Source organism: Apostichopus japonicus, chromosome 2, assembly GCF_037975245.1.
Source record: "Apostichopus japonicus isolate 1M-3 chromosome 2, ASM3797524v1, whole genome shotgun sequence".
NCBI classification, from domain to species: Eukaryota; Metazoa; Echinodermata; class Holothuroidea; order Aspidochirotida; family Stichopodidae; genus Apostichopus; species Apostichopus japonicus.
The window spans coordinates 25658366-25685536 of record NC_092562.1 but is presented as its reverse complement, the minus strand read 5'-3'; the positions used below and the strand labels follow the sequence as shown (position 1 = coordinate 25685536).

Sequence of the window (27171 nt, the reverse complement as noted above, 5' to 3'; positions counted from 1 at the left end):
ACTGGAAGGGGAAAATGGGTTTCATTACGACATCTACTGCAGACATATGTACATGAGAGAGAGATATATATATATAGATTAAATAGTACTTCTTTGGAAAGCATTCTTACGATTCTAATAGTACTCTAGGAAGAGGCTTTCCTCTCCAAGAATCATTGCTTGAACGTGAAGAGACTCTATACGGTTATATCAAGAAGTTAACTGAAGGTACAGCAGAGGGCGTGGAAACTTCCTTAACGTGTAACATACCGTACGTATATAATGTCAGTTTCGTATGTACTTGTATAATGTAATATACATAACTAAGTTCGTATGTTTGTATGTTAGTGGCTTCATGGGCGTTTTGTGAAGTATATTGGAAGTAAAACTGCAACATTAAACAATAGCACGTCTACTCCAGCTGTATCGCTCTAGCTCGAACCGGATATCAGCATTGCTAAAAATGTTTTTCGTTTTAATAATTACTAACAAATGGTTCTAGCAATATACATGTTTGGAAGTACTGACTATTCTTTTCCAAAATATCAAGGGTGTGCATGCGTGAAATGAAGGTGTTGATTTAAGGTGTAGATTTATATTAAACGGTCCAACAAGTTTTTACAATGTCAGCATACCTACCCTTTCATTACTTCTGTGCCTCGGAAAAGTGAACCACTATGTTACTTTGTATGAAACCAGCTTTAAATTTATTCGGTGTAGTTCCCAAACATTTAGCATGCTTAAAGTCGATGAAATATTAAAATTATTCTTTTCTGGAACCTCTGAACCTCCACATTATTCCCAGACATTGAGGACAATTAAAAAAATCATTCAAAGGTCTCCACATCAATTGATTCAAGAGAAATTCGGAATGTTTGAAAGTTTAAGAACATGTGACCAATTTATGAAGTTGTAGCATAATTTTCGCAATTAAAGTTCACCTTAAAATTTAGGCCTGTGCTGTGTAAATTTGTGTGCCCTTGTATATGGTGTAGTGGCTCAGCTTTTTAGTATTTAGCCTTCAATCTGAAACGCCTGTTGTAATTGGATCAAACGATCTTAGTAATAAACTTAACAGTACTGTTAGACTCATCATCATGTATCGTTATGCAAATTATTTGAGCACTTTGACAGAATGTGTAAATATGATTCGATATTTTATTTTATGTTTCTAAACTTTGGTCTTGAATACTGAACCGTCTCATTAATCTTAATATGTTTCTTGTTTGACTTCCATTTTTGGTCAAATATATTGCATAAAGAAGATACATAATTGAAAAGATTTAGATCTCAAATAACACGGTATTTCGTTGTCTAAATCTGTTCTGCTTTCCATCTCAACTCTACATCTCTTCGTAGGAAACAATGACTCTGATCACTTTTTCTGTCCAACATATGGTGATTTCAAATAACTTGTAAGTTCTTCCTATAGTTACATAGTCCTCACTATCTGTTTATCCAAATTCCATCAAAACTGGCTGATACGATTTCGGAAACTAGAGCAGATTTGAAAAATAATCATATTTGAAATGTGACAGAAAATTTGTTTAATATCATTTGTCAAACTATGATAGTTATAAGGTTAGGCTTAGGCACGTACAATTAAAGAAAGTAACAGACTCCGACGGAACCCATGACACAATAGGAAAAGATCATCTCATTAAGAGGAATTGTCTGGAACAAAAAATAAAGACTTTACCCCTTTAAAGAGTGACGTCATGAGAAGGTTATCCCATAATTTACTTTACGTGATTACAGCGAAATATTTGCACAGTGTTATAAAAATTACTTGTTACAAAGTAACGTAGAAAAGTTGATAATGAAATCGCTAATTACATTATAATAACGTACAATTATATTACGTTTTTGTATAAGCAACACTGTCTGTAGTCTTAGTGTCTTCGTCACTTGCGAACGTTAGAGTGTCACTTGGGTTGTTACGGAATTTTGCACTTGCAATGTCAGGACACGAATGAAAAGGACATAGAAAATAGTGCTGTATTCATACCATGTCGTTCAGTCAACCACTTGCGCTTAAAAACCCTTTTCCGCATTGGGGGTGGGAAAACAATTAGGGTCTGGGGGCACTTATCTTGTTAGGGCTGGCTATAAAGGTTAGGGACAACTTCTCTATTAGGAAGTTGATTTAGATCAATAGGGAACAATATTTGGAATTGATAATTTTATAAAAAATTCCAAATATATGCAAATTATGATATGCAAATTAGGTCGCAATTTAATTTTAATCGGAAAACACCAAAATACAATAAAATCACTACGGACTTCAAAATTGACTTCAAATTGTATGATAAAGGTTCTTCTGGGCTGCTCTTTCAGATGATACCTTATTTTCTGAAATCTGTTGAGGATTGACAGAGTTATGACTGATTTAATTTAGTACAAATGTTGTTTACTTTCTACAAATACAGCCTAACGTTGGCATAACGTTAGGCCTAGCCTACCTGTTTGAACGTAGCAGCCACTAAGAGCAGCCACTAACAGCAGCCAATAGTGTATGCATCAACGTTACACGCCGTTGGCCACTGATGTTTGTACACTGTGACGAGCGCTGGGTACGCTGTGGCGGGAAAGTGGATCCCCAGCAGCCACTAAGGGCAGCCTAAATTAGCGGACAATAACAAGACTGCTACTTTTTCGTACCTGTTTTAAAGCGATAATAATTAACGCTATGAATACTGTAAAATGCCAATAATTGCACCATATGAGAGATGAGTTGTTGCTCTTTCATGTAATATAATTTTGGAATTTAATGGTGGACGAAATCTGCATCCATATTGAACTGAAACTTGTGATCCTACCAAATCTTGTGGAGAAAGGCGTAAATTGCGGCAATTTTTATACCATTTTTTTCTTCTTTTTTTTCAAATGTCTAAACAATTAATTTATGAGAATATGCAACAGTCAAGAGGGGTACAATGACAAGGTTAAGTTATTCCTCTTACACGTGGTATGAAAAAACAGCCAGTAACACTATGATTTATTGAAATTCGATGGCTACAAACCTTTCGATCCTAACAGGAGTGGGATGCAAATGGGAAAATTAGCTCGAAACGCGCGGTAATGTGTTATGATCCAAACGTATTATTATTTCAAAATCGGTTAATTTGAGTTATCGACCAAGTTAGGAGGTCCGATTAGCATCAAATCAAAGAAAACAATTTCTTCTTTCACGTGTAATACCTACTATCGGTAACAAAGCCGATTTTTTTGACCAAAAGTAGCCTAAACGTTTTAAAATATTGATATTTTTTTTCTTCTTCAAAATCAATGAATTTTAGTTATGGAGCCTACTGGCATGTCTGGTTAGCACCACATTAAAGTAGAAAGGTTCCTCTTTCACGTGGTATACCTCTACTATCGGTAACAAAAATGATTTCTTGACCAAAAATGGCCTTAAAGTTTTAACCCCGATGCGGACATCTCTAAACGCGCTGTATATACGTAATGTGTAATGAAAAGAAAAATGGTTAATTTTTATTTTTTTTTCAAAATCGATTAACTTTAGTTATGGAGCCTTCTGGCATGTCCGGTTAGCATCACATTAAAGTAGACAGGTTCATCTTTCACGTGATATACCTCTACTATCGGTAACAAAAATGATTTCTTGACCAAAAATTCCCTTAAATTTTTAACCCCGATACGGACATCTCTAAACGCGCTGTATATACGTAATGTGTAATGAAAAGAAAAATGGTTAATTTTTATTTTTTTTCAAAATCGATTAACTTTAGTTATGGAGCCTACTGGCATGTCCGGTTAGCATCACATTAAAGTAGACAGGTTCATCTTTCACGTGGTATACCTCTACTATCGGTAACAAAAATGATTTCTTGACCAAAAATTCCCTTAAAGTTTTAACCCCGATACGGACATCTCTAAACGCGCTGTATATACGTAGTGTGTAATGATCAGAAAAATGGTTAATTTTTATTTTTTCCAAAATCGATTAACTTTAGTTATGGTGCCTACTGGCATGTCCGGTTAGCACCACAGTAAAGTAGACAGGGTCATCTTTCACGTGGTATACCTCTACTATCGGTAACAAAAATGATTTCTTGACCAAAAATGACCTTAAAGTTTTAACCCCGATACGGACATGTCTAAACGCGCTGTATATACGTAATGTGTAATGATAAGAAAAATGGTTAATTTTTATTTTTTCAAAATCGATTTACTTTAGTTATGGAGCCTACTAGGATGTCCGAATAGGACCACATTAAAGTAGAAAGGTTCCTCTTTCACGTGATATACATCTACTATCGGTAACAAAAATGATTTCTTGACCAAAAAATTCCCTTAAAGTTTTAACCCCGATACGGACATCTCTCTAAACGCGCTGTATATACGAAATGTGTAATGATCAGAAAAATGGTTAATTTTTATTTTTTCAAAATCGATTAACTTTAGTTATGGAGCCTACTGGCATGTCCGGTTAGCACCGCATTAAAGTAGACAGGTTCATCTTTCACGTGATATACCTCTACTATCGGTAACAAAAATGATTTATTGACCAAAAATGACCTTAAAGTTTTAACCCCGATACGGACATCTCTAAACGCGCTGTATATACGTAGTGTGTAATGATCAGAAAAATGGTTAATTTTTATTTTTTCCAAAATCGATTAACTTTAGTTATGGAGCCTACTGGCATGTCCGGTTAGCACCACAGTAAAGTAGACAGGTTCATCTTTCACGTGGTATACCTCTACTATCGGTAACAAAAATGATTTCTTGACCAAAAATTCCCTTAAAGTTTTAACCCCGATACGGACATGTCTAAACGCGCTGTATATACGTAATGTGTAATGATAAGAAAAATGGTTAATTTTTATTTTTTCAAAATCGATTAACTTTAGTTATGGAGCCTACTAGGATGTCCGAATAGGACCACATTAAAGTAGAAAGGTTCCTCTTTTACGTGATATACATCTACTATCGGTAACAAAAATGATTTCTTGACCAAAAAATTCCCTTAAAGTTTTAACCCCGATACGGACATCTCTAAACGCGCTGTATATACGAAATGTGTAATGATCAGAAAAATGGTTAATTTTTATTTTTTCAAAATCGATTTACTTTAGTTATGGAGCCTACTGGCATGTCCGGTTAGCACCGCATTAAAGTAGACAGGTTCATCTTTCACGTGATATACCTCTACTATCGGTAACAAAAATGATTTCTTGACCAAAAATTCCCTTAAAGTTTTAACCCCGATACGGACATCTCTAAACGCGCTGTATATACGTAATGTGTAATGATAAGAAAAATGGTTAATTTTTATTTTTTCCAAAATCGATTAACTTTAGTTATGGAGCCTACTGGCATGTCCGGTTAGCACCGCATTAAAGTAGACAGGTTCATCTTTCACGCGATATACCTCTACTATCGGTAACAAAAATGATTTCTTGACCAAAAATGACCTTAAAGTTTTAACCCCGATACGGACATCTCTAAACGCGCTGTATATACGTAATGTGTAATGATAAGAAAAATGGTTAATTTTTATTTTCTCCAAAATCGATTAACTTTAGTTATGGAGCCTACTGGCATGTCCGGTTAGCACCGCATTAAAGTAGACAGGTTCATCTTTCACGCGATATACCTCTACTATCGGTAACAAAAATGATTTCTTGACCAAAAATGACCTTAAAATTTTAACCCCGATACAGACCCTTCTCTAAACGCGCTGTATATACGTTATGTGTAATGATCAGAAAAATGGTTAATTTTTATTTTTTTCAAAATCGATTAACTTTAGTTATGGAGCTTACTAGGATGTCCAAATAGGACCACATTAAAGTAGACAGGTTCCTCTTTCACGTGGTATACCTCTACTATCGGTAACAAAAATGATTTCTTGACCAAAAATGACCTTAAAATTTTAAACCCGATACGGACATCTCTAAACGCGCTGTATATACGTAATGTGTAATGATAAGAAAAATGGTTAATTTTTATTTTTTCCAAAATCGATTAACTTTAGTTATGGAGCCTACTGGCATGTCCGGTTAGCACCGCATTAAAGTAGACAGGTTCATCTTTCACGCGATATACCTCTACTATCGGTAACAAAAATGATTTATTGACCAAAAATGACCTTAAAGTTTTAACCCCGATACGGACATCTCTAAACGCGCTGTATATACGAAATGTGTAATGATAAGAAAAATGGTTAATTTTTATTTTTTCAAAATCGATTTACTTTAGTTATGGAGCCTTCTGGCATGTCCGGTTAGCACCGCATTAAAGTAGACAGGTTCATCTTTCACGTGATATACCTCTACTATCGGTAACAAAAATGATTTCTTGACCAAAAATGACCTTAAAGTTTTAACCCCGATACAGACCCTTCTCTAAACGCGCTATATATACGTTATGTGTAATGATAAGAAAAATGGTTAATTTTTATTTTTTTCAAAATCGATTAACTTTAGTTATGGAGCTTACTAGGATGTCCGAATAGGACCACATTAAAGTATACAGGTTCATCTTTCACGTGGTATACCTCTACTATCGGTAACAAAAATGATTTCTTGACCAAAAATTCCCTTAAAGTTTTAACCCCGATACGGACATCTCTAAACGCGCTGTATAAACGTAATGTGTAATGATCAGAAAAATGGTTAATTTTTATTTTTTCCAAAATCGATTAACTTTAGTTATGGAGCCTACTGGCATGTCCGGTTAGCACCGCATTAAAGTAGACAGGTTCATCTTTCACGTGATATACCTCTACTATTGGTAACAAAAATGATTTCTTGACCAAAAATTCCCTTAAAATTTTAACCCCGATACGGACATCTGTAAACGCGCTGTATATACGAAATTTGTAATGATAAGAAAAATGGTTAATTTTTATTTTTTCAAAATCGATTTACTTTAGTTATGGAGCCTTCTGGCATGTTCGGTTAGCATCACATTAAAGTAGACAGTTTCATCTTTCACGTGGTATACCTCTACTATCGGTAACAAAAATGATTTCTTGACCAAAAATGACCTTAAAATTTTAAACCCGATACGGACATCTCTAAACGCGCTGTATATACGTAATGTGTAATGATAAGAAAAATGGTTAATTTTTATTTTTTCCAAAATCGATTAACTTTAGTTATGGAGCTTACTAGGATGTCCAAATAGGACCACATTAAAGTAGACAGGTTCCTCTTTCACGTGATGTACCTCTACTATCGGTAACAAAAATGATTTCTTGACCAAAAATGGCCTTAAATTTTTAACCCCGATACGGACATCTCTAAACGCGCTGTATAAACGAAATGTGTAATGATCAGAAAAATGGTTAATTTTTACTTTTTCCAAAATCGATTAACTTTAGTTATGGAGCCTACTGGCATGTCCGGTTAGCACCACATTAACGTAGACAGGTTCATCTTTCACGTGATATACCTCTACTATCGGTAACAAAAATGATTTCTTGACCAAAAATGACCTTAAAGTTTTAACCCCGATACGGACATCTCTAAACGCGCTGTATATACGTAATGTGTAATGATAAGAAAAATGGTTAATTTTTATTTTTTCCAAAATCGATTAACTTTAGTTATGGAGCCTACTGGCATGTCCGGTTAGCACCGTATTAAAGTAGACAGGTTCATCTTTCACGTGATATACCTCTACTATCGGTAACAAAAATGATTTATTGACCAAAAATGACCTTAAAGTTTTAACCCCGATACGGACATCTGTAAACGCGCTGTATATACGAAATGTGTAATGATAAGAAAAATGGTTAATTTTTATTTTTTCAAAATCGATTTACTTTAGTTATGGAGCCTTCTGGCATGTCCGGTTAGCACCGCATTAAAGTAGACAGGTTCATCTTTCACGTGATATACCTCTACTATCGGTAACAAAAATGATTTCTTGACCAAAAATGACCTTAAAGTTTTAACCCCGATACAGACCCTTCTCTAAACGCGCTGTATATACGTTATGTGTAATGATCAGAAAAATGGTTAATTTTTATTTTTTTCAAAATCGATTAACTTTAGTTATGGAGCTTACTAGGATGTCCAAATAGGACCACATTAAAGTAGACAGGTTCCTCTTTCACGTGGTATACCTCTACTATTGGTAACCAAAATAATTTCTTGACCAAAAATTCCCTTAAAGTTTTAACCCCGATATGGACATCTCTAAACGCGCTGTATATACGTAATGTGTAATGATAAGAAAAATGGTTAATTTTTATTTTTTCCAAAATCGATTAACTTTAGTTATGGAGCCTACTGGCATGTCCGGTTAGCACCGCATTAAAGTAGACAGGTTCATCTTTCACGTGATATACCTCTACTGTCGGTAACAAAAATGATTTATTGACCAAAAGTGACCTTAAAGTTTTAACCCCGATACGGACATCTGTAAACGCGCTGTATATACGAAATGTGTAATGATAAGAAAAATGGTTAATTTTTATTTTTTCAAAATCGATTTACTTTAGTTATGGAGCCTTCTGGCATGTTCGGTTAGCATCACATTAAAGTAGACAGTTTCATCTTTCACGTGGTATACCTCTACTATCGGTAACAAAAATGATTTCTTGACCAAAAATGACCTTAAAGTTTTAACCCCGATACAGACCCTTCTCTAAACGCGCTGTATATACGTTATGTGTAATGATCAGAAAAATGGTTAATTTTTATTTTTTTCAAAATCGATTAACTTTAGTTATGGAGCTTACTAGGATGTCCAAATAGGACCACATTAAAGTAGACAGGTTCCTCTTTCACGTGATGTACCTCTACTATCGGTAACAAAAATGATTTCTTGACCAAAAATTCCCTTCAAGTTTTAACCCCGATACGGACATCTCTAAACGCGCTGTATAAACGAAATGTGTAATGATCAGAAAAATGGTTAATTTTTACTTTTTCCAAAATCGATTAACTTTAGTTATGGATCCTACTGGCATGTCCGGTTAGCACCACATTAAAGTAGACAGGTTCATCTTTCACGTGATATACCTCTACCATCGGTAACAAAAATGATTTCTTGACCAAAAATGACCTTAAAGTTTTAACCCCGATACGGACATCTCTAAACGCGCTGTATATACGTAATGTGTAATGATAAGAAAAATGGTTAATTTTTATTTTTTCCAAAATCGATTAACTTTAGTTATGGAGCCTACTGGCATGTCCGGTTAGCACCGCATTAAAGTAGACAGGTTCATCTTTCACGTGATATACCTCTACTATCGGTAACAAAAATGATTTATTGACCAAAAATGACCTTAAAGTTTTAACCTTGATACGGACATCTCTAAACGCGCTGTATATAGGAAATGTGTAATGATAAGAAAAATGGTGAATTTTTATTTTTTCAAAATCGATTTACTTTAGTTATGGAGCCTTCTGGCATGTCCGGTTAGCATCACATTAAAGTAGACAGGTTCATCTTTCACGTGGTATACCTCTACTATCGGTAACAAAAATGATTTCTTGACCAAAAATGACCTTAAAATTTTAAACCCGATACGGACATCTCTAAACGCGCTGTATATACGTAATGTGTAATGATCAGAAAAATGGTTAATTTTTATTTTTTCAAAATCGATTTACTTTAGTTATGGAGCCTACTGGCATGTCCGGTTAGCACCGCATTAAAGTAGACAGGTTCATCTTTCACGTGATATACCTCTACTATCGGTAACAAAAATGATTTCTTGACCAAAAATTCCCTTAAAGTTTTAACCCCGATACGGACATCTCTAAACGCGCTGTATATACGTAATGTGTAATGATAAGAAAAATGGTTAATTTTTATTTTTTCCAAAATCGATTAACTTTAGTTATGGAGCCTACTGGCATGTCCGGTTAGCACCGCATTAAAGTAGACAGGTTCATCTTTCACGCGATATACCTCTACTATCGGTAACAAAAATGATTTCTTGACCAAAAATGACCTTAAAGTTTTAACCCCGATACGGACATCTCTAAACGCGCTGTATATACGTAATGTGTAATGATAAGAAAAATGGTTAATTTTTATTTTCTCCAAAATCGATTAACTTTAGTTATGGAGCCTACTGGCATGTCCGGTTAGCACCGCATTAAAGTAGACAGGTTCATCTTTCACGCGATATACCTCTACTATCGGTAACAAAAATGATTTCTTGACCAAAAATGACCTTAAAATTTTAACCCCGATACAGACCCTTCTCTAAACGCGCTGTATATACGTTATGTGTAATGATCAGAAAAATGGTTAATTTTTATTTTTTTCAAAATCGATTAACTTTAGTTATGGAGCTTACTAGGATGTCCAAATAGGACCACATTAAAGTAGACAGGTTCCTCTTTCACGTGGTATACCTCTACTATCGGTAACAAAAATGATTTCTTGACCAAAAATGACCTTAAAATTTTAAACCCGATACGGACATCTCTAAACGCGCTGTATATACGTAATGTGTAATGATAAGAAAAATGGTTAATTTTTATTTTTTCCAAAATCGATTAACTTTAGTTATGGAGCCTACTGGCATGTCCGGTTAGCACCGCATTAAAGTAGACAGGTTCATCTTTCACGCGATATACCTCTACTATCGGTAACAAAAATGATTTATTGACCAAAAATGACCTTAAAGTTTTAACCCCGATACGGACATCTCTAAACGCGCTGTATATACGAAATGTGTAATGATAAGAAAAATGGTTAATTTTTATTTTTTCAAAATCGATTTACTTTAGTTATGGAGCCTTCTGGCATGTCCGGTTAGCACCGCATTAAAGTAGACAGGTTCATCTTTCACGTGATATACCTCTACTATCGGTAACAAAAATGATTTCTTGACCAAAAATGACCTTAAAGTTTTAACCCCGATACAGACCCTTCTCTAAACGCGCTATATATACGTTATGTGTAATGATAAGAAAAATGGTTAATTTTTATTTTTTTCAAAATCGATTAACTTTAGTTATGGAGCTTACTAGGATGTCCGAATAGGACCACATTAAAGTATACAGGTTCATCTTTCACGTGGTATACCTCTACTATCGGTAACAAAAATGATTTCTTGACCAAAAATTCCCTTAAAGTTTTAACCCCGATACGGACATCTCTAAACGCGCTGTATAAACGTAATGTGTAATGATCAGAAAAATGGTTAATTTTTATTTTTTCCAAAATCGATTAACTTTAGTTATGGAGCCTACTGGCATGTCCGGTTAGCACCGCATTAAAGTAGACAGGTTCATCTTTCACGTGATATACCTCTACTATTGGTAACAAAAATGATTTCTTGACCAAAAATTCCCTTAAAATTTTAACCCCGATACGGACATCTGTAAACGCGCTGTATATACGAAATTTGTAATGATAAGAAAAATGGTTAATTTTTATTTTTTCAAAATCGATTTACTTTAGTTATGGAGCCTTCTGGCATGTTCGGTTAGCATCACATTAAAGTAGACAGTTTCATCTTTCACGTGGTATACCTCTACTATCGGTAACAAAAATGATTTCTTGACCAAAAATGACCTTAAAATTTTAAACCCGATACGGACATCTCTAAACGCGCTGTATATACGTAATGTGTAATGATAAGAAAAATGGTTAATTTTTATTTTTTCAAAATCGATTAACTTTAGTTATGGAGCTTACTAGGATGTCCAAATAGGACCACATTAAAGTAGACAGGTTCCTCTTTCACGTGATGTACCTCTACTATCGGTAACAAAAATGATTTCTTGACCAAAAATGGCCTTAAATTTTTAACCCCGATACGGACATCTCTAAACGCGCTGTATAAACGAAATGTGTAATGATCAGAAAAATGGTTAATTTTTACTTTTTCCAAAATCGATTAACTTTAGTTATGGAGCCTACTGGCATGTCCGGTTAGCACCACATTAACGTAGACAGGTTCATCTTTCACGTGATATACCTCTACTATCGGTAACAAAAATGATTTCTTGACCAAAAATGACCTTAAAGTTTTAACCCCGATACGGACATCTCTAAACGCGCTGTATATACGTAATGTGTAATGATAAGAAAAATGGTTAATTTTTATTTTTTCCAAAATCGATTAACTTTAGTTATGGAGCCTACTGGCATGTCCGGTTAGCACCGTATTAAAGTAGACAGGTTCATCTTTCACGTGATATACCTCTACTATCGGTAACAAAAATGATTTATTGACCAAAAATGACCTTAAAGTTTTAACCCCGATACGGACATCTGTAAACGCGCTGTATATACGAAGTGTGTAATGATAAGAAAAATGGTTAATTTTTATTTTTTCAAAATCGATTTACTTTAGTTATGGAGCCTTCTGGCATGTCCGGTTAGCACCGCATTAAAGTAGACAGGTTCATCTTTCACGTGATATACCTCTACTATCGGTAACAAAAATGATTTCTTGACCAAAAATGACCTTAAAGTTTTAACCCCGATACAGACCCTTCTCTAAACGCGCTGTATATACGTTATGTGTAATGATCAGAAAAATGGTTAATTTTTATTTTTTTCAAAATCGATTAACTTTAGTTATGGAGCTTACTAGGATGTCCAAATAGGACCACATTAAAGTAGACAGGTTCCTCTTTCACGTGATGTACCTCTACTATCGGTAACAAAAATGATTTCTTGACCAAAAATTCCCTTCAAGTTTTAACCCCGATACGGACATCTCTAAACGCGCTGTATAAACGAAATGTGTAATGATCAGAAAAATGGTTAATTTTTACTTTTTCCAAAATCGATTAACTTTAGTTATGGATCCTACTGGCATGTCCGGTTAGCACCACATTAAAGTAGACAGGTTCATCTTTCACGTGATATACCTCTACTATCGGTAACAAAAATGATTTCTTGACCAAAAATGACCTTAAAGTTTTAACCTTGATACGGACATCTCTAAACGCGCTGTATATACGTAATGTGTAATGATAAGAAAAATGGTTAATTTTTATTTTTTCCAAAATCGATTAACTTTAGTTATGGTGCCTACTGGCATGTCCGGTTAGCACCGCATTAAAGTAGAAATGTTCCTCTTTCACGTGGTATACCTCTACTATTGGTAACCAAAATAATTTCTTGACCAAAAATTCCCTTAAAGTTTTAACCCCGATATGGACATCTCTAAACGCGCTGTATATACGTAATGTGTAATGATAAGAAAAATGGTTAATTTTTATTTTTTCCAAAATCGATTAACTTTAGTTATGGAGCCTACTGGCATGTCCGGTTAGCACCGCATTAAAGTAGACAGGTTCATCTTTCACGTGATATACCTCTACTGTCGGTAACAAAAATGATTTATTGACCAAAAGTGACCTTAAAGTTTTAACCCCGATACGGACATCTGTAAACGCGCTGTATATACGAAATGTGTAATGATAAGAAAAATGGTTAATTTTTATTTTTTCAAAATCGATTTACTTTAGTTATGGAGCCTTCTGGCATGTTCGGTTAGCATCACATTAAAGTAGACAGTTTCATCTTTCACGTGGTATACCTCTACTATCGGTAACAAAAATGATTTCTTGACCAAAAATGACCTTAAAGTTTTAACCCCGATACAGACCCTTCTCTAAACGCGCTGTATATACGTTATGTGTAATGATCAGAAAAATGGTTAATTTTTATTTTTTTCAAAATCGATTAACTTTAGTTATGGAGCTTACTAGGATGTCCAAATAGGACCACATTAAAGTAGACAGGTTCCTCTTTCACGTGATGTACCTCTACTATCGGTAACAAAAATGATTTCTTGACCAAAAATTCCCTTCAAGTTTTAACCCCGATACGGACATCTCTAAACGCGCTGTATAAACGAAATGTGTAATGATCAGAAAAATGGTTAATTTTTACTTTTTCCAAAATCGATTAACTTTAGTTATGGATCCTACTGGCATGTCCGGTTAGCACCACATTAAAGTAGACAGGTTCATCTTTCACGTGATATACCTCTACCATCGGTAACAAAAATGATTTCTTGACCAAAAATGACCTTAAAGTTTTAACCCCGATACGGACATCTCTAAACGCGCTGTATATACGTAATGTGTAATGATAAGAAAAATGGTTAATTTTTATTTTTTCCAAAATCGATTAACTTTAGTTATGGAGCCTACTGGCATGTCCGGTTAGCACCGCATTAAAGTAGACAGGTTCATCTTTCACGTGATATACCTCTACTATCGGTAACAAAAATGATTTATTGACCAAAAATGACCTTAAAGTTTTAACCTTGATACGGACATCTCTAAACGCGCTGTATATACGAAATGTGTAATGATAAGAAAAATGGTGAATTTTTATTTTTTCAAAATCGATTTACTTTAGTTATGGAGCCTTCTGGCATGTCCGGTTAGCATCACATTAAAGTAGACAGGTTCATCTTTCACGTGGTATACCTCTACTATCGGTAACAAAAATGATTTCTTGACCAAAAATGACCTTAAAATTTTAAACCCGATACGGACATCTCTAAACGCGCTGTATATACGTAATGTGTAATGATAAGAAAAATGGTTAATTTTTATTTTTTCCAAAATCGATTAACTTTAGTTATGGAGCCTACTGGCATGTCCGGTTAGCACCGCATTAAAGTAGAAATGTTCCTCTTTCACGTGGTATACCTCTACTATTGGTAACCAAAATAATTTCTTGACCAAAAATTCCCTTAAAGTTTTAACCCCGATATGGACATCTCTAAACGCGCTGTATATACGTAATGTGTAATGATAAGAAAAATGGTTAATTTTTATTTTTTCCAAAATCGATTAACTTTAGTTATGGAGCCTACTGGCATGTCCGGTTAGCACCGCATTAAAGTAGACAGGTTCATCTTTCACGTGATATACCTCTACTGTCGGTAACAAAAATGATTTATTGACCAAAAATGACCTTCAAGTTTTAACCCCGATACGGACATCTGTAAACGCGCTGTATATACGAAATGTGTAATGATAAGAAAAATGGTTAATTTTTATTTTTTCAAAATCGATTTACTTTAGTTATGGAGCCTTCTGGCATGTCCGGTTAGCACCGCATTAAAGTAGACAGGTTCATCTTTCACGTGATATACCTCTACTATCGGTAACAAAAATGATTTCTTGACCAAAAATGACCTTAAAGTTTTAACCCCGATACAGACCCTTCTCTAAACGCGCTGTATATACGTTATGTGTAATGATCAGAAAAATGGTTAATTTTTATTTTTTTCAAAATCGATTAACTTTAGTTATGGAGCTTACTAGGATGTCCAAATAGGACCACATTAAAGTAGACAGGTTCCTCTTTCACGTGATGTACCTCTACTATCGGTAACAAAAATGATTTCTTGACCAAAAATTCCCTTAAAGTTTTAACCCCGATACGGACATCTCTAAACGCGCTGTATATACGTTATGTGTAATGATCAGAAAAATGGTTAATTTTTATTTTTTCCAAAATCGATTAACTTTAGTTATGGAGCATACTAGGATGTCCAAATAGGACCACATTAAAGTAGACAGGTTCATCTTTCACGTGATGTACCTCTACTATCGGTAACAAAAATGATTTCTTGACCAAAAATTCCCTTAAAGTTTTAACCTTGATACGGACATCTCTAAACGCGCTGTATATACGAAATGTGTAATGATCAGAAAAATGGTTAATTTTTACTTTTTCCAAAATCGATTAACTTTAGTTATGGAGCCTACTGGCATGTCCGGTTAGCACAACATTAACGTAGACAGGTTCATCTTTCACGTGATATACCTCTACTATCGGTAACAAAAATGATTTATTGACCAAAAATTCCCTTAAAGTTTTAACCCCGATACGGACATGTCTAAACGCGCTGTATATACGTAATGTGTAATGATATGAAAAATGGTTAATTTTTATTTTTTCAAAATCGATTTACTTTAGTTATGGAGCCTACTAGGATGTCCGAATAGGACCACATTAAAGTAGAAAGGTTCCTCTTTTACGTGATATACCTCTACTATCGGTAACAAAAATGATTTCTTGACCAAAAAATTCCCTTAAAGTTTTAACCCCGATACGGACATCTCTAAACGCGCTGTATATACGAAATGTGTAATGATCAGAAAAATGGTTAATTTTTATTTTTTCCAAAATCGATTAACTTTAGTTATGGAGCCTACTGGCATGTCCGGTTAGCATCACAGTAAAGTAGACAGGTTCATCTTTCACGTGGTATACCTCTACTATCGGTAACAAAACTGATTTCTTGACCAAAAATGACCTTAAAGTTTTAACCCCGATACGGACATGTCTAAACGCGCTGTATATACGTAATGTGTAATGATAAGAAAAATGGTTAATTTTTATTTTTTCCAAAATCGATTAACTTTAGTTATGGAGCCTACTGGGATGTCCGAATAGGACCACATTAAAGTAGAAAGGTTCCTCTTTTACGTGATATACATCTACTATGGGTAACAAAAATGATTTCTTGACCAAAAAATTCCCTTAAAGTTTCAACCCCGATACGGACATCTCTAAACGCGCTGTATATACGAAATGTGTAATGATCAGAAAAATGGTTAATTTTTATTTTTTCCAATATCGATTTACTTTAGTTATGGAGCCTACTGGCATGTCCGGTTAGCACCACAGTAAAGTAGAAATGTTCCTCTTTTACGTGGTATACCTCTACTATCGGTAACAAAACTGATTTCTTGACCAAAAATGACCTTAAAGTTTTAACCCCGATACAGACCCTTCTCTAAAGGTAATGAGAAGAGAGATTAATATCGTCAGTCATTCTTTAGAACCTCAAGATCATACTGCAGGATGATTCGTACTAGTTAACAAAAGTATCCGATCGTGTGTTAAATGTACAATGTATTCCACATAGACTTCATGTTGGTTATATGTGGTCTTATGCATGGTACGATGTGAAGATTTTCTTGTCATGCCTCAAAAAGGTGAATGACTAACTTCTTTTGAAAGAAAAAACAGTACGACGAAAAGATATCAATTTTATTTGATTACATATTTTGTCTATATAGTCTGATTTTTCGGTACAGGTGGAGCACAGAAGTATATTTGATACAAAGAGTAGCTATGGAGCACACATATTCAGTTTGTTCCAACAAGAAGGACAAAATTGAATCATAAATAAATCTAATCAAGAAATCAGTTTTGTTAGGGGTCTGTATCGGGGTTAAAATTTTAAGGCCATTTTTGGTCAAGAAATCATTTTTGTTACCGATAGTAGAGGTATACCACGTGAAAGAGGAACATTTCTACTTTAATGTGGTGCTAACCGGACATGCCAGTAGGCTCCATAACTAAAGTTATTCGATTTTGAAAAAAATAAAAATTAACCATTTTTCTGATCATTACACACTACGTATACAGCGCGTTTAGAGATGTCCGTATCGGGGTTAAAACTTTAAGGGAATTTTTGTTCAAGAAATCATTTTTGTTACCGATAGTAGAGGTATATCACGTGAAAGATGAACCTGTCTACTTTAATGTGGTGCTAACCGGACATCCAAGTAGGCTCCATAACTATAAAAGTAAATCGATTTTGAAAAAAAATAAAAATTAACCATTTTTCTGATCATTACACATAACGTATATACAGCGCGTTGAGAGAAGGGTCTGTATCGGGGATAAAACTTCAAGGTCACTTTTGGTCAAGAAATCAGTTTTGTTACCGATAGTAGAGGCATACCACGTGAAAGAGGAACATTTCTACTTTAATGTGGTGCTAACCGGACATGCCAGTTGGCTCCATAACTAAAGTTAATCGATTTTGAAAAAAAAAATTAACCATTTTTCATATCATTACACATTACGTATATACAGCGCGTTTAGAGATGTCCGGATCGGGGTTAAAATTTTAAGGCCATATTTGGTCAAGAAATCATTTTTGTTACCGATAGTAGAGGTATACCACGTAAAAGAGGAACCTTTCTACTCTAATGTGGTGCTAACCGGACATCCTAGTAGGCTCCATAACTAAAGTAAATCGATTTTGAAAAAAATAAAAATTATAAATTCTTCTGATCATTACACATAACGTATATATACAGCGCGTTTAGAGAAGGGGCTGTATCGGGGTTAAACTTTAAGAGAATTTTTGGTCAAGAAATCAGTTTTGTTACCGATAGTAGAGGTATACCACGTGAAAGAGGAACATTTCTACTTTAATGTGGTGCTAACCGGACATGCCAGTAGGCTCCATAACTAAAGTTAATCGATTTTGAAAAAAATAAAAATTAACCATTTTTCTGATCATTACACACTACGTATATACAGCGCGTTTAGAGATGTCCGTATCGGGGTTAAAACTTTAAGAGAATTTTTGGTCAAGAAATCATTTTTGTTACCGATAGTAGAGGTATATCACGTGAAAGATGAACCTGTCTACTTTAATGTGGTGCTAACCGGACATGCCAGTAGGCTCCATAACTAAAGTTATTGGAAAATAAAAAAAATAAAAATTAACCATTTTCCTGATCATTACAAACTACGTATATACAGCGCGTTTAGAGATGTCCGTATCGGGGTTAAAACTTTAAGGGAATTTTTGGTCAAGAAATCATTTTTGTTACCGATAGTAGAGGTATATCACGTGAAAGATGAACCTGTCTACTTCAATGTGGTGCTAACCGGACATGCCAGTTGGCTCCATAACTAAAGTTAATCGATTTTGAAAAAATAAAAATTAACCATTTTTCTGATCATTACACATTACGTATATACAGCGCGTTTAGAGATGTCCGGATCGGGGTTAAAATTTTAAGGCCATATTTGGTCAAGAAATCATTTTTGTTACCGATGGTAGAGGTATACCACGTAAAAGAGGAACCTTTCTACTCTAATGTGGTGCTAACCGGACATCCTAGTAGGCTCCATAACTAAAGTAAATCGATTTTGAAAAAAATAAAAATTATAAATTCTTCTGATCATTACACATAACGTATATATACAGCGCGTTTAGAGAAGGGTCTGTATCGGGGTTAAAACTTTAAGGTCATTTTTGGTCAAGAAATCAGTTTTGTTACCGATAGTAGAGGCATACCACGTAAAAGAGGAACATTTCTACTTTAATGTGGTGCTAACCGGACATGCCAGTAGGCTCCATAACTAAAGTTAATCGATTTTGAAAAAAATAAAAATAACCATTTTTCTGATCATTACACACTACGTATATACAGCGCGTTTAGAGATGTCCGTATCGGGGTTAAAACTTTAAGGTCATTTTTGGTCAAGAAATCATTTTTGTTACCGATAGTAGAGGTATATCACGTGAAAGATGAACCTGTCTACTTTAATGTGGTGCTAACCGGACATGCCAGTAGGCTCCATAACTAAAGTTATTGGAAAATAAAAAAAATAAAAATTAACCATTTTCTTGATCATTACAAACTACGTATATACAGCGCGTTTAGAGATGTCCGTATCGGGGTTAAAACTTTGAGGGAATTTTTGGTCAAGAAATCAGTTTTGTTACCGATGGTAGAGGTATAGCACGTAAAAGAAGAACCTTTCTACTCTAATGTGGTGCTAACCGGACATGCCAGTAGGCTCCATAACTAAAGTTATTGGAAAATAAAAAAAATAAAAATTAACCATTTTTCTGATCATTACACACTACGTATATACAGCGCGTTTAGAGATGTCCGTATCGGGGTTAAAACTTTAAGGTCATTTTTGGTCAAGAAATCATTTTTGTTACCGATAGTAGAGGTATATCACGTGAAAGATGAACCTGTCTACTTTAATGTGGTGCTAACCGGACATCCTAGTAGGCTCCATAACTAAAGTAAATCGATTTTGAAAAAAATAAAAATTAACCATTTTTCTGATCATTACACATAACGTATATACAGCGCGTTGAGAGAAGGGTCTGTATCGGGGATAAAACTTCAAGGTCACTTTTGGTCAAGAAATCAGTTTTTTTACCGATAGTAGAGGTATACCACGTAAAAGAGGAACCTGTCTACTCGAATGTGGTGCTAACCGGACATCCTAGTAGGCTCCATAACTAAAGTAAATCGATTTTGCAAAAAATAAAATTAACCATTTTTCTGATCATTACACATAACGTATATACAGCGCGTTTAGAGATGTCCGTATCGGGGTTAAAACTTCAAGGTCACTTTTGTTCAAGAAATCATTTTTGTTACCGATAGTAGAGGTATATCACGTGAAAGATGAACCTGTCTACTTTAATGCGGTGCTAACCGGACATCCTAGTAGGATCCATAACTAAAGTAAATCGATTTTGCAAAAAATAAAATTAACCATTTTTCTGATCATTACACATTACGTATATACAGCGCGTTTAGAGATGTCCGTATCGGGGTTAAAACTTTAAGGTCACTTTTGGTCGAGAAATCAGTTTTGTTACCGATAGTAGAGGTATATCACGTGAAAGATGAACCTGTCTACTTTAATGTGGTGCTAACCGGACATGCCAGTAGGCTCCATAACTAAAGTTATTGGAAAATAAAAAAAAATAAAAATTAACCATTTTTCTGATCATTACAAACTACGTATATACAGCGCGTTTAGAGATGTCCGTATCGGGGTTAAAACTTTAAGGTCATTTTTGGTCAAGAAATCATTTTTGTTACCGATAGTAGAGGTATATCACGTGAAAGATGAACCTGTCTACTTCAATGTGGTGCTAACCGGACATGCCAGTTGGCTCCATAACTAAAGTTAATCGATTTTGAAAAAATAAAAATTAACCATTTTTCTGATCATTACACATTACGTATATACAGCGCGTTTAGAGATGTCCGGATCGGGGTTAAAATTTTAAGGCCATATTTGGTCAAGAAATCATTTTTGTTACCGATGGTAGAGGTATACCACGTAAAAGAGGAACCTTTCTACTCTAATGTGGTGCTAACCGGACATCCTAGTAGGCTCCATAACTAAAGTAAATCGATTTTGAAAAAAATAAAAATTATAAATTCTTCTGATCATTACACATAACGTATATATACAGCGCGTTTAGAGAAGGGTCTGTATCGGGGTTAAAACTTTAAGGTCATTTTTGGTCAAGAAATCAGTTTTGTTACCGATAGTAGAGGCATACCACGTGAAAGAGGAACATTTCTACTTTAATGTGGTGCTAACCGGACATGCCAGTCGGCTCCATAACTAAAGTTAATCGATTTTGAAAAAAATAAAAATAACCATTTTTCTGATCATTACACACTACGTATATACAGCGCGTTTAGAGATGTCCGTATCGGGGTTAAAACTTTAAGAGAATTTTTGGTCAAGAAATCAGTTTTGTTACCGATAGTAGAGGTATATCACGCGAAAGATGAACCTGTCTACTTTAATGTGGTGCTAACCGGACATGCCAGTAGGCTCCATAACTAAAGTTATTGGAAAATAAAAAAAATAAAAATTAACCATTTTCCTGATCATTACAAACTACGTATATACAGCGCGTTTAGAGATGTCCGTATCGGGGTTAAAACTTTAAGGGAATTTTTGGTCAAGAAATCATTTTTGTTACCGATAGTAGAGGTATATCACGTGAAAGATGAACCTGTCTACTTCAATGTGGTGCTAACCGGACATGCCAGTTGGCTCCATAACTAAAGTTAATCGATTTTGAAAAAAAAAAAATTAACCATTTTCTGATCATTACACATTACGTGTCTACAGCGCGTTTAGAGAAGGGTCTGTATCGGGGTTAAAACTTTAAGGTCATTTTTGGTCAAGAAATCAGTTTTGTTACCGATAGTAGAGGTATACCACGTGAAAGAGGAACATTTCTACTTTAATGTGGTGCTAACCGGACATGCCAGTAGGCTCCATAACTAAAGTAAATCGATTTTAAAAAATAAAATTAACCATTTTTCTGATCATTACACATAACGTATAAACAGCGCGTTTAGAGATGTCCGTATCGGGGTTAAAACTTTAAGGTCACTTTTGGTCAAGAAATCATTTTTGTTACCGATAGTAGAGGTATACCACGTAAAAGAGGAACCTTTCTTCTTTAATGTGGTGCTAACCGGACATCCTAGTAGGCTCCATAACTAAAGTTAATCGATTTTGAAAAAAATAAAATTAACCATTTTTCTGATCATTACACATTACGAATATACAGCGCGTTTAGAGATGTCCGTATCGGGGTTAAAACTTTAAGGTCACTTTTGGTCAAGAAATCATTTTTGTTACCTATGGTAGAGGTATACCACGTGAAAGAGGAACCTTTCTTCTTTAATGTGGTGCTAACCGGACATCCTAGTAGGCTCCATAACTAAAGTAAATCGATTTTGAAAAAAATAAAAATTATAAATTCTTCTGATCATTACACATAACGTATATATACAGCGCGTTTAGAGAAGGGTCTGTATCGGGGTTAAAACTTTAAGGTCATTTTTGGTCAAGAAATCATTTTTGTTACCGATGGTAGAGGTATACCACGTAAAAGAGGAACCTTTCTACTCTAATGTGGTGCTAACCGGACATCCTAGTAGGCTCCATAACTAAAGTTAATCGATTTTGAAGAAAAAAAAAATTAACCATTTTTCTGATCATTACACATTACGTATATGCAGCGCGTTTAGAGATGTCCGGATCGGGGTTAAAACTTTAAGGCCATATTTGGTCAAGAAATCATGTTTGTTACCGATGGTAGAGGTATACCACGTGAAAGAGGAACCTTTCTACTTTAATGTGGTCCTATTCGGACATCCTAGTAGGCTCCATAACTAAAGTTAATCGATTTTGAAAAAAAATAAAAATTATAAATTCTTCTGATCATTACACATAACGTATATACAGCGCGTTTAGAGAAGGGTTTGTATCGGGGTTAAAAGTTCAAGGTCACTTTTGGTCAAGAAATCAGTTTTGTTACCGATAGTAGAGGTATACCACGAAAAAGAGGAACCTGTCTACCCTAATGTGGTGCTAACCGGACATCCTAGTAGGCTCCATAACTAAAGTAAATCGATTTTGAAAAAAATAAAATTAACCATTTTTCTGATCATTACACATAACGTATATACAGCGCGTTTAGAGATATCCGTATCGGGGTTAAAACTTCAAGGTCACTTTTGGTCAAGAAATCAGTTTTGTTACCGATAGTAGAGGTATACCACGTAAAAGAGGAACATTTCTACTTTAATGTGGTGCTAACCGGACATCCTAGTAGGCTCCATAACTAAAGTAAATCGATTTTGAAAAAATAAAAATTAACCATTTTTCTGATCATTACACATAACGTATATACAGCGCGTTTAGAGAAGGGTCTGTATCGGGGTTAAAACTTCAAGGTCACTTTTGGTCAAGAAATCATTTTTGTTACCGATAGTAGAGGTATACCACGTGAAAGAAGTACCGTTCTACTTTAATGTGGTGCTAACCGGACATCCTAGTAGGCTCCATAACTAAAGTTAATCGATTTTGAAGGGGAAAAAATCATTTTTTTTAGATCATTACACCTTAGATACAGCGCGTTTAGTGATGTCCGTAGCGGGGTTAAAACTTTAATGCCACTTTTGGTCAAGAAATCATTTTTGTTACCGATAGTAGAGGTATACCACGTGAAAGATGAACCTGGCTACTTTAATATGGTGCTCACCGGACATCCTAGTAGGCTCCATAACTAAAGTTAATCGATTTTGAAAAAAAAATCATTTTTCTGATCATTACACATTTAGTATATACAGCGCGTTCGGGGTTTTATTTTCGCCAATCTAGCGATTTTTCGTCAACTGTCGCTGGTAACACTGGTTATAACAAACACACACGACCGCAGTTGTATTACTGTGTGTCATGTCTTACTGTCCTTTTTTTCTTAGTGGCTGCTGTTAGTGTCTGCTCTTAGTGGCTGCTACCTTCAATGAGGCGCCTAGCCTACCCATTTTTGTAAAAAACGCTATTGAACTTACAATTTCTGGGTCCTCAAAGGACCGAACCTTGATAAACTGGTTCGACCAGAAGGTCCTGGACCTCATCAAGGTATCTGACCAATCGTGACGATTGAATCGTCCCACATCTTTAGGGCCTATTGGGCCGTAATTTGGGACGCTGTGTGCAGCCACGACCTATTTGAAAATATCTTCTACGTAAAAGTCCATTGAAATGTACACTTAACATTCAGTGACACAGTATTGCGCAAGAACGGCGGTGGCTATCGACTTACAAAGGAATGTAAGGGCGCTATGTCATAACTATCAATTACAAAGAAGTGAGCGGCCTAAATATCTATAATAGGGTAAAAAAAAAACACGTTCGTAGGTTGAAGCGTTCGGGAACGAGAATTTTATCAAAAATGAACGGATTTATACGATTTTGATGTCAAATTACAGGAAATTTCAAGGTCATTTGCATTTTTCTCAGAGCTCTTTATAGATATATTCCTGAAATGCTCAGAATATGTTCAAAACATGTTAGGGTTTATACCAAATATAATGGGGGGGGGGGGGGGGTTTGTTCAACTCTTATTTTCTGTCACGATTTTTATGAAGCGAACATCGATTGTTAGCCAAATTACGTCATTTTCAGATTGACCTTTGACCTTTGAGCCCCACCCACTAAAAAAAAATTACAGTGACACCCCTTTTAATTTGTTTTATACACAAACGTATGGTCTTAGCTACATTTCAATACCTAAATGAATGTTGTAGGATGTAAGATGGCTGAGTAATAATTTTTTTTAAATTCAAAGATGAATTGGGGTCTATATCGACCCCAATTGCTGGAATTAAACTTCTTCTACTGGTGCCTGCCTGCCTGCCTGCCTGATTTTTCTATTTCACATTTCATACTGTAACGGGCGTAGTAGTTCTAGCGTTAAGGGGTTCTATTCTATACTTATCTGTGAGGGCTTTCCTGTGGAGCGAGGCGTGGCGGAAAAGAGGAAGCATGCAAGATGAGTTGCCTGCATTAAGTAGATCTATTGACGAGGTGTCTTACTCAAGAAACGACACTCGAATGCCCTTCAAACTACCAACAATTGCAGCTGCTACTGCAACTACTTAACATACAAATAACAGAAATAAGTCAAATAACATTGACATACACAGCCGACCTACGAGAAATAGTGAAGTGTATCTTCTTTTTTTGTTGTTGAAAACAATGAAGTCAGTGTTACTTATTTAAAGGGATTATTTGGGAATATATGTTTTCTCTAACTTTTGAAACGCCATTACAAGTTAGCTGTTCGTAAATAAATGCTCATTACATCAAGTCACGTTTTTGCTCATTTTCTAGATAAAACCATCATCGATCGGAAACGATGGCTTACTCCACTCGTTCCAAGGCCAAGACAGAGACTGTTTCCCAGTTCCCTGTTGTCTCCGACCAACATTGTAGTACAAGTGGAAGTGTATCGCAAAGAGATACAGATGAGATACTAAAAAAATTACGGGAGGTAAAGCTTTTGGACATTAAAAAAAAAAAAAAAGAGTCGAACGAGTTGCCACCTAAGGGTAGCGCTGTTAAGGAGAAACTAAAAAGGACGGAAAAAGAAGGAGAAGAGTTGCAAACTAACACTGAGAGAGAGAGAGATGGTGAACGCAGAGGAGAACAGAAAAAAGTGAAAGTAGAACATGATAAACCCGAAGCTAGCTGCAAACCAAAAGAGGAGCCTAGCGATGGAAATTTAAAGGAACTGTCAGCAAAAAAAGAACAACCAACAAGGCAGAAGGTAATGGAACTTCAAGGTACTTTGGATGATTGGAAGCAGACTATTGAGAGGTACAAGGAGTGTATAGCGGTCATTTCATTTACTCTTGCTTTGACAGACGATCGGTCGGTGTCTTCGTGCTCTGCTGACATCAGGAAAGCCAATGATGCGTTTAAAGAAGAAATGGAACGGGAATTTGCACACTTAGAATCACCTGCTTCTACTAAGGTAAAGAAGGAACAGGAGGCAAAGACGGCACAGGATGTAAAGAAGGTAAAGATTACTAACCCAAAAATGGATATTGTCGATTTTGCTACATTATTAGAGAGCGGTATGTATCCGATTACTAGCATCACAGAACTCAGTGTTGGAAAAATGGTCATCTCTGGTGCTGCACCAGATCGGCAATCACATATCACCGTCATCGACAGCAAAGGAAAAAAACAAGATATGATTAAGATGGAAGGAAGATCAGATATCCACGATACCCATCGTTATTGTTGTAGTTTATCAGAGGAGAAAGTCCTGACGGTTTATGGAACGCAGAAAGTCGCTATTTACGATGTTTGTAAACGCGTGCAGTGCACCAGTAGCTCTGCACCAGGCGATAAGTGTATGTCTTGTGTAGCTTATGATCCTAACGAACCGAAATACATTGTTTGTTATGGTAGAGCCAAGACTTTTGACATTTTTGATGATGAGCTGAGATACAGTCGCAATGTGAAGCTACCAAAAAAAGAATTTGGTACTGTGAATGATATCGCCGTACATGGAAGCTTTCTCCTGGTATGCCATAATAAGGGAGCCCATGCAATCACCTTGAATGGAAAGGATGCTACAAGCGAATTCGAATTAAAAAAACCCACCCATCAAGTTAGAGCGATCGGTGTGTGTATAGGCAATTACAGTTTCATTTATATGTTATGGTCGGATGATAAAAACTTCAAAACAACACTGTGCCAGTACAGCAAAGATGGCCGAGAGCTACTACTTGAAATGCCACTGGGAAAATTGAAGAATGGTTGTCTGACCACATTAGACGTTGATGGCACAGAACGCCTCGTAATTGCTTCAAATGACCCTGCAATTCTCCACAGCTTTCAGCTGATAGCGGAGGAGTGATTACCCCAATAACTTTAAGTATAATAAGGCGAACTAGAGATGATCACATCATCAGTGTAAGAAATACTTTCATGAATCTGAAGTACTTAAACCCAGTAGTTGTGTCACTGTATCAAAACGACCACTGTGTTGACTTTCAATAACGTAATGCACGTATACACATACACATACACATATATATATATATATATATATATATATATATATATATATAGGCCTATATATATAAAGGCATATATATATATATAGGCCTATATATATAGGCCTATATATAGGCCTATATATATATAGGCCTATATATATATAGGCCTATATATAGGCCTATATATATATAGGCCTATATATATATAGGCCTATATATATATAGGCCTATATATATATAGGCCTATATATATATATATATATATATATATATATATATATATATATATATATATATATAT

The 27171-nt window shown here is 35.2% G+C and overlaps 1 protein-coding gene across 1 annotated transcript; it reads left to right on the top strand.

Annotated features, from left to right (window-relative positions):
- On the top strand, positions 1–26917 carry LOC139984036 (uncharacterized). The gene is made up of 2 exons (XM_071997684.1): positions 1–250; positions 25192–26917. Exon 2 carries the CDS (start codon positions 25217–25219, stop codon positions 26726–26728), a length of 1512 nt encoding a protein of 503 aa, XP_071853785.1. The 5' UTR covers positions 1–250; positions 25192–25216; the 3' UTR covers positions 26729–26917.
- The last annotated feature ends 254 nt before the right edge of the window (positions 26918–27171 follow it).

Bases quoted from the DNA above. Each gene is read 5' to 3' on its own strand.
- LOC139984036 (XM_071997684.1), top strand. From the start codon at position 25,217: ATGGCTTACTCCACTCGTTCCAAGGCCAAGACAGAGACTGTTTCCCAG.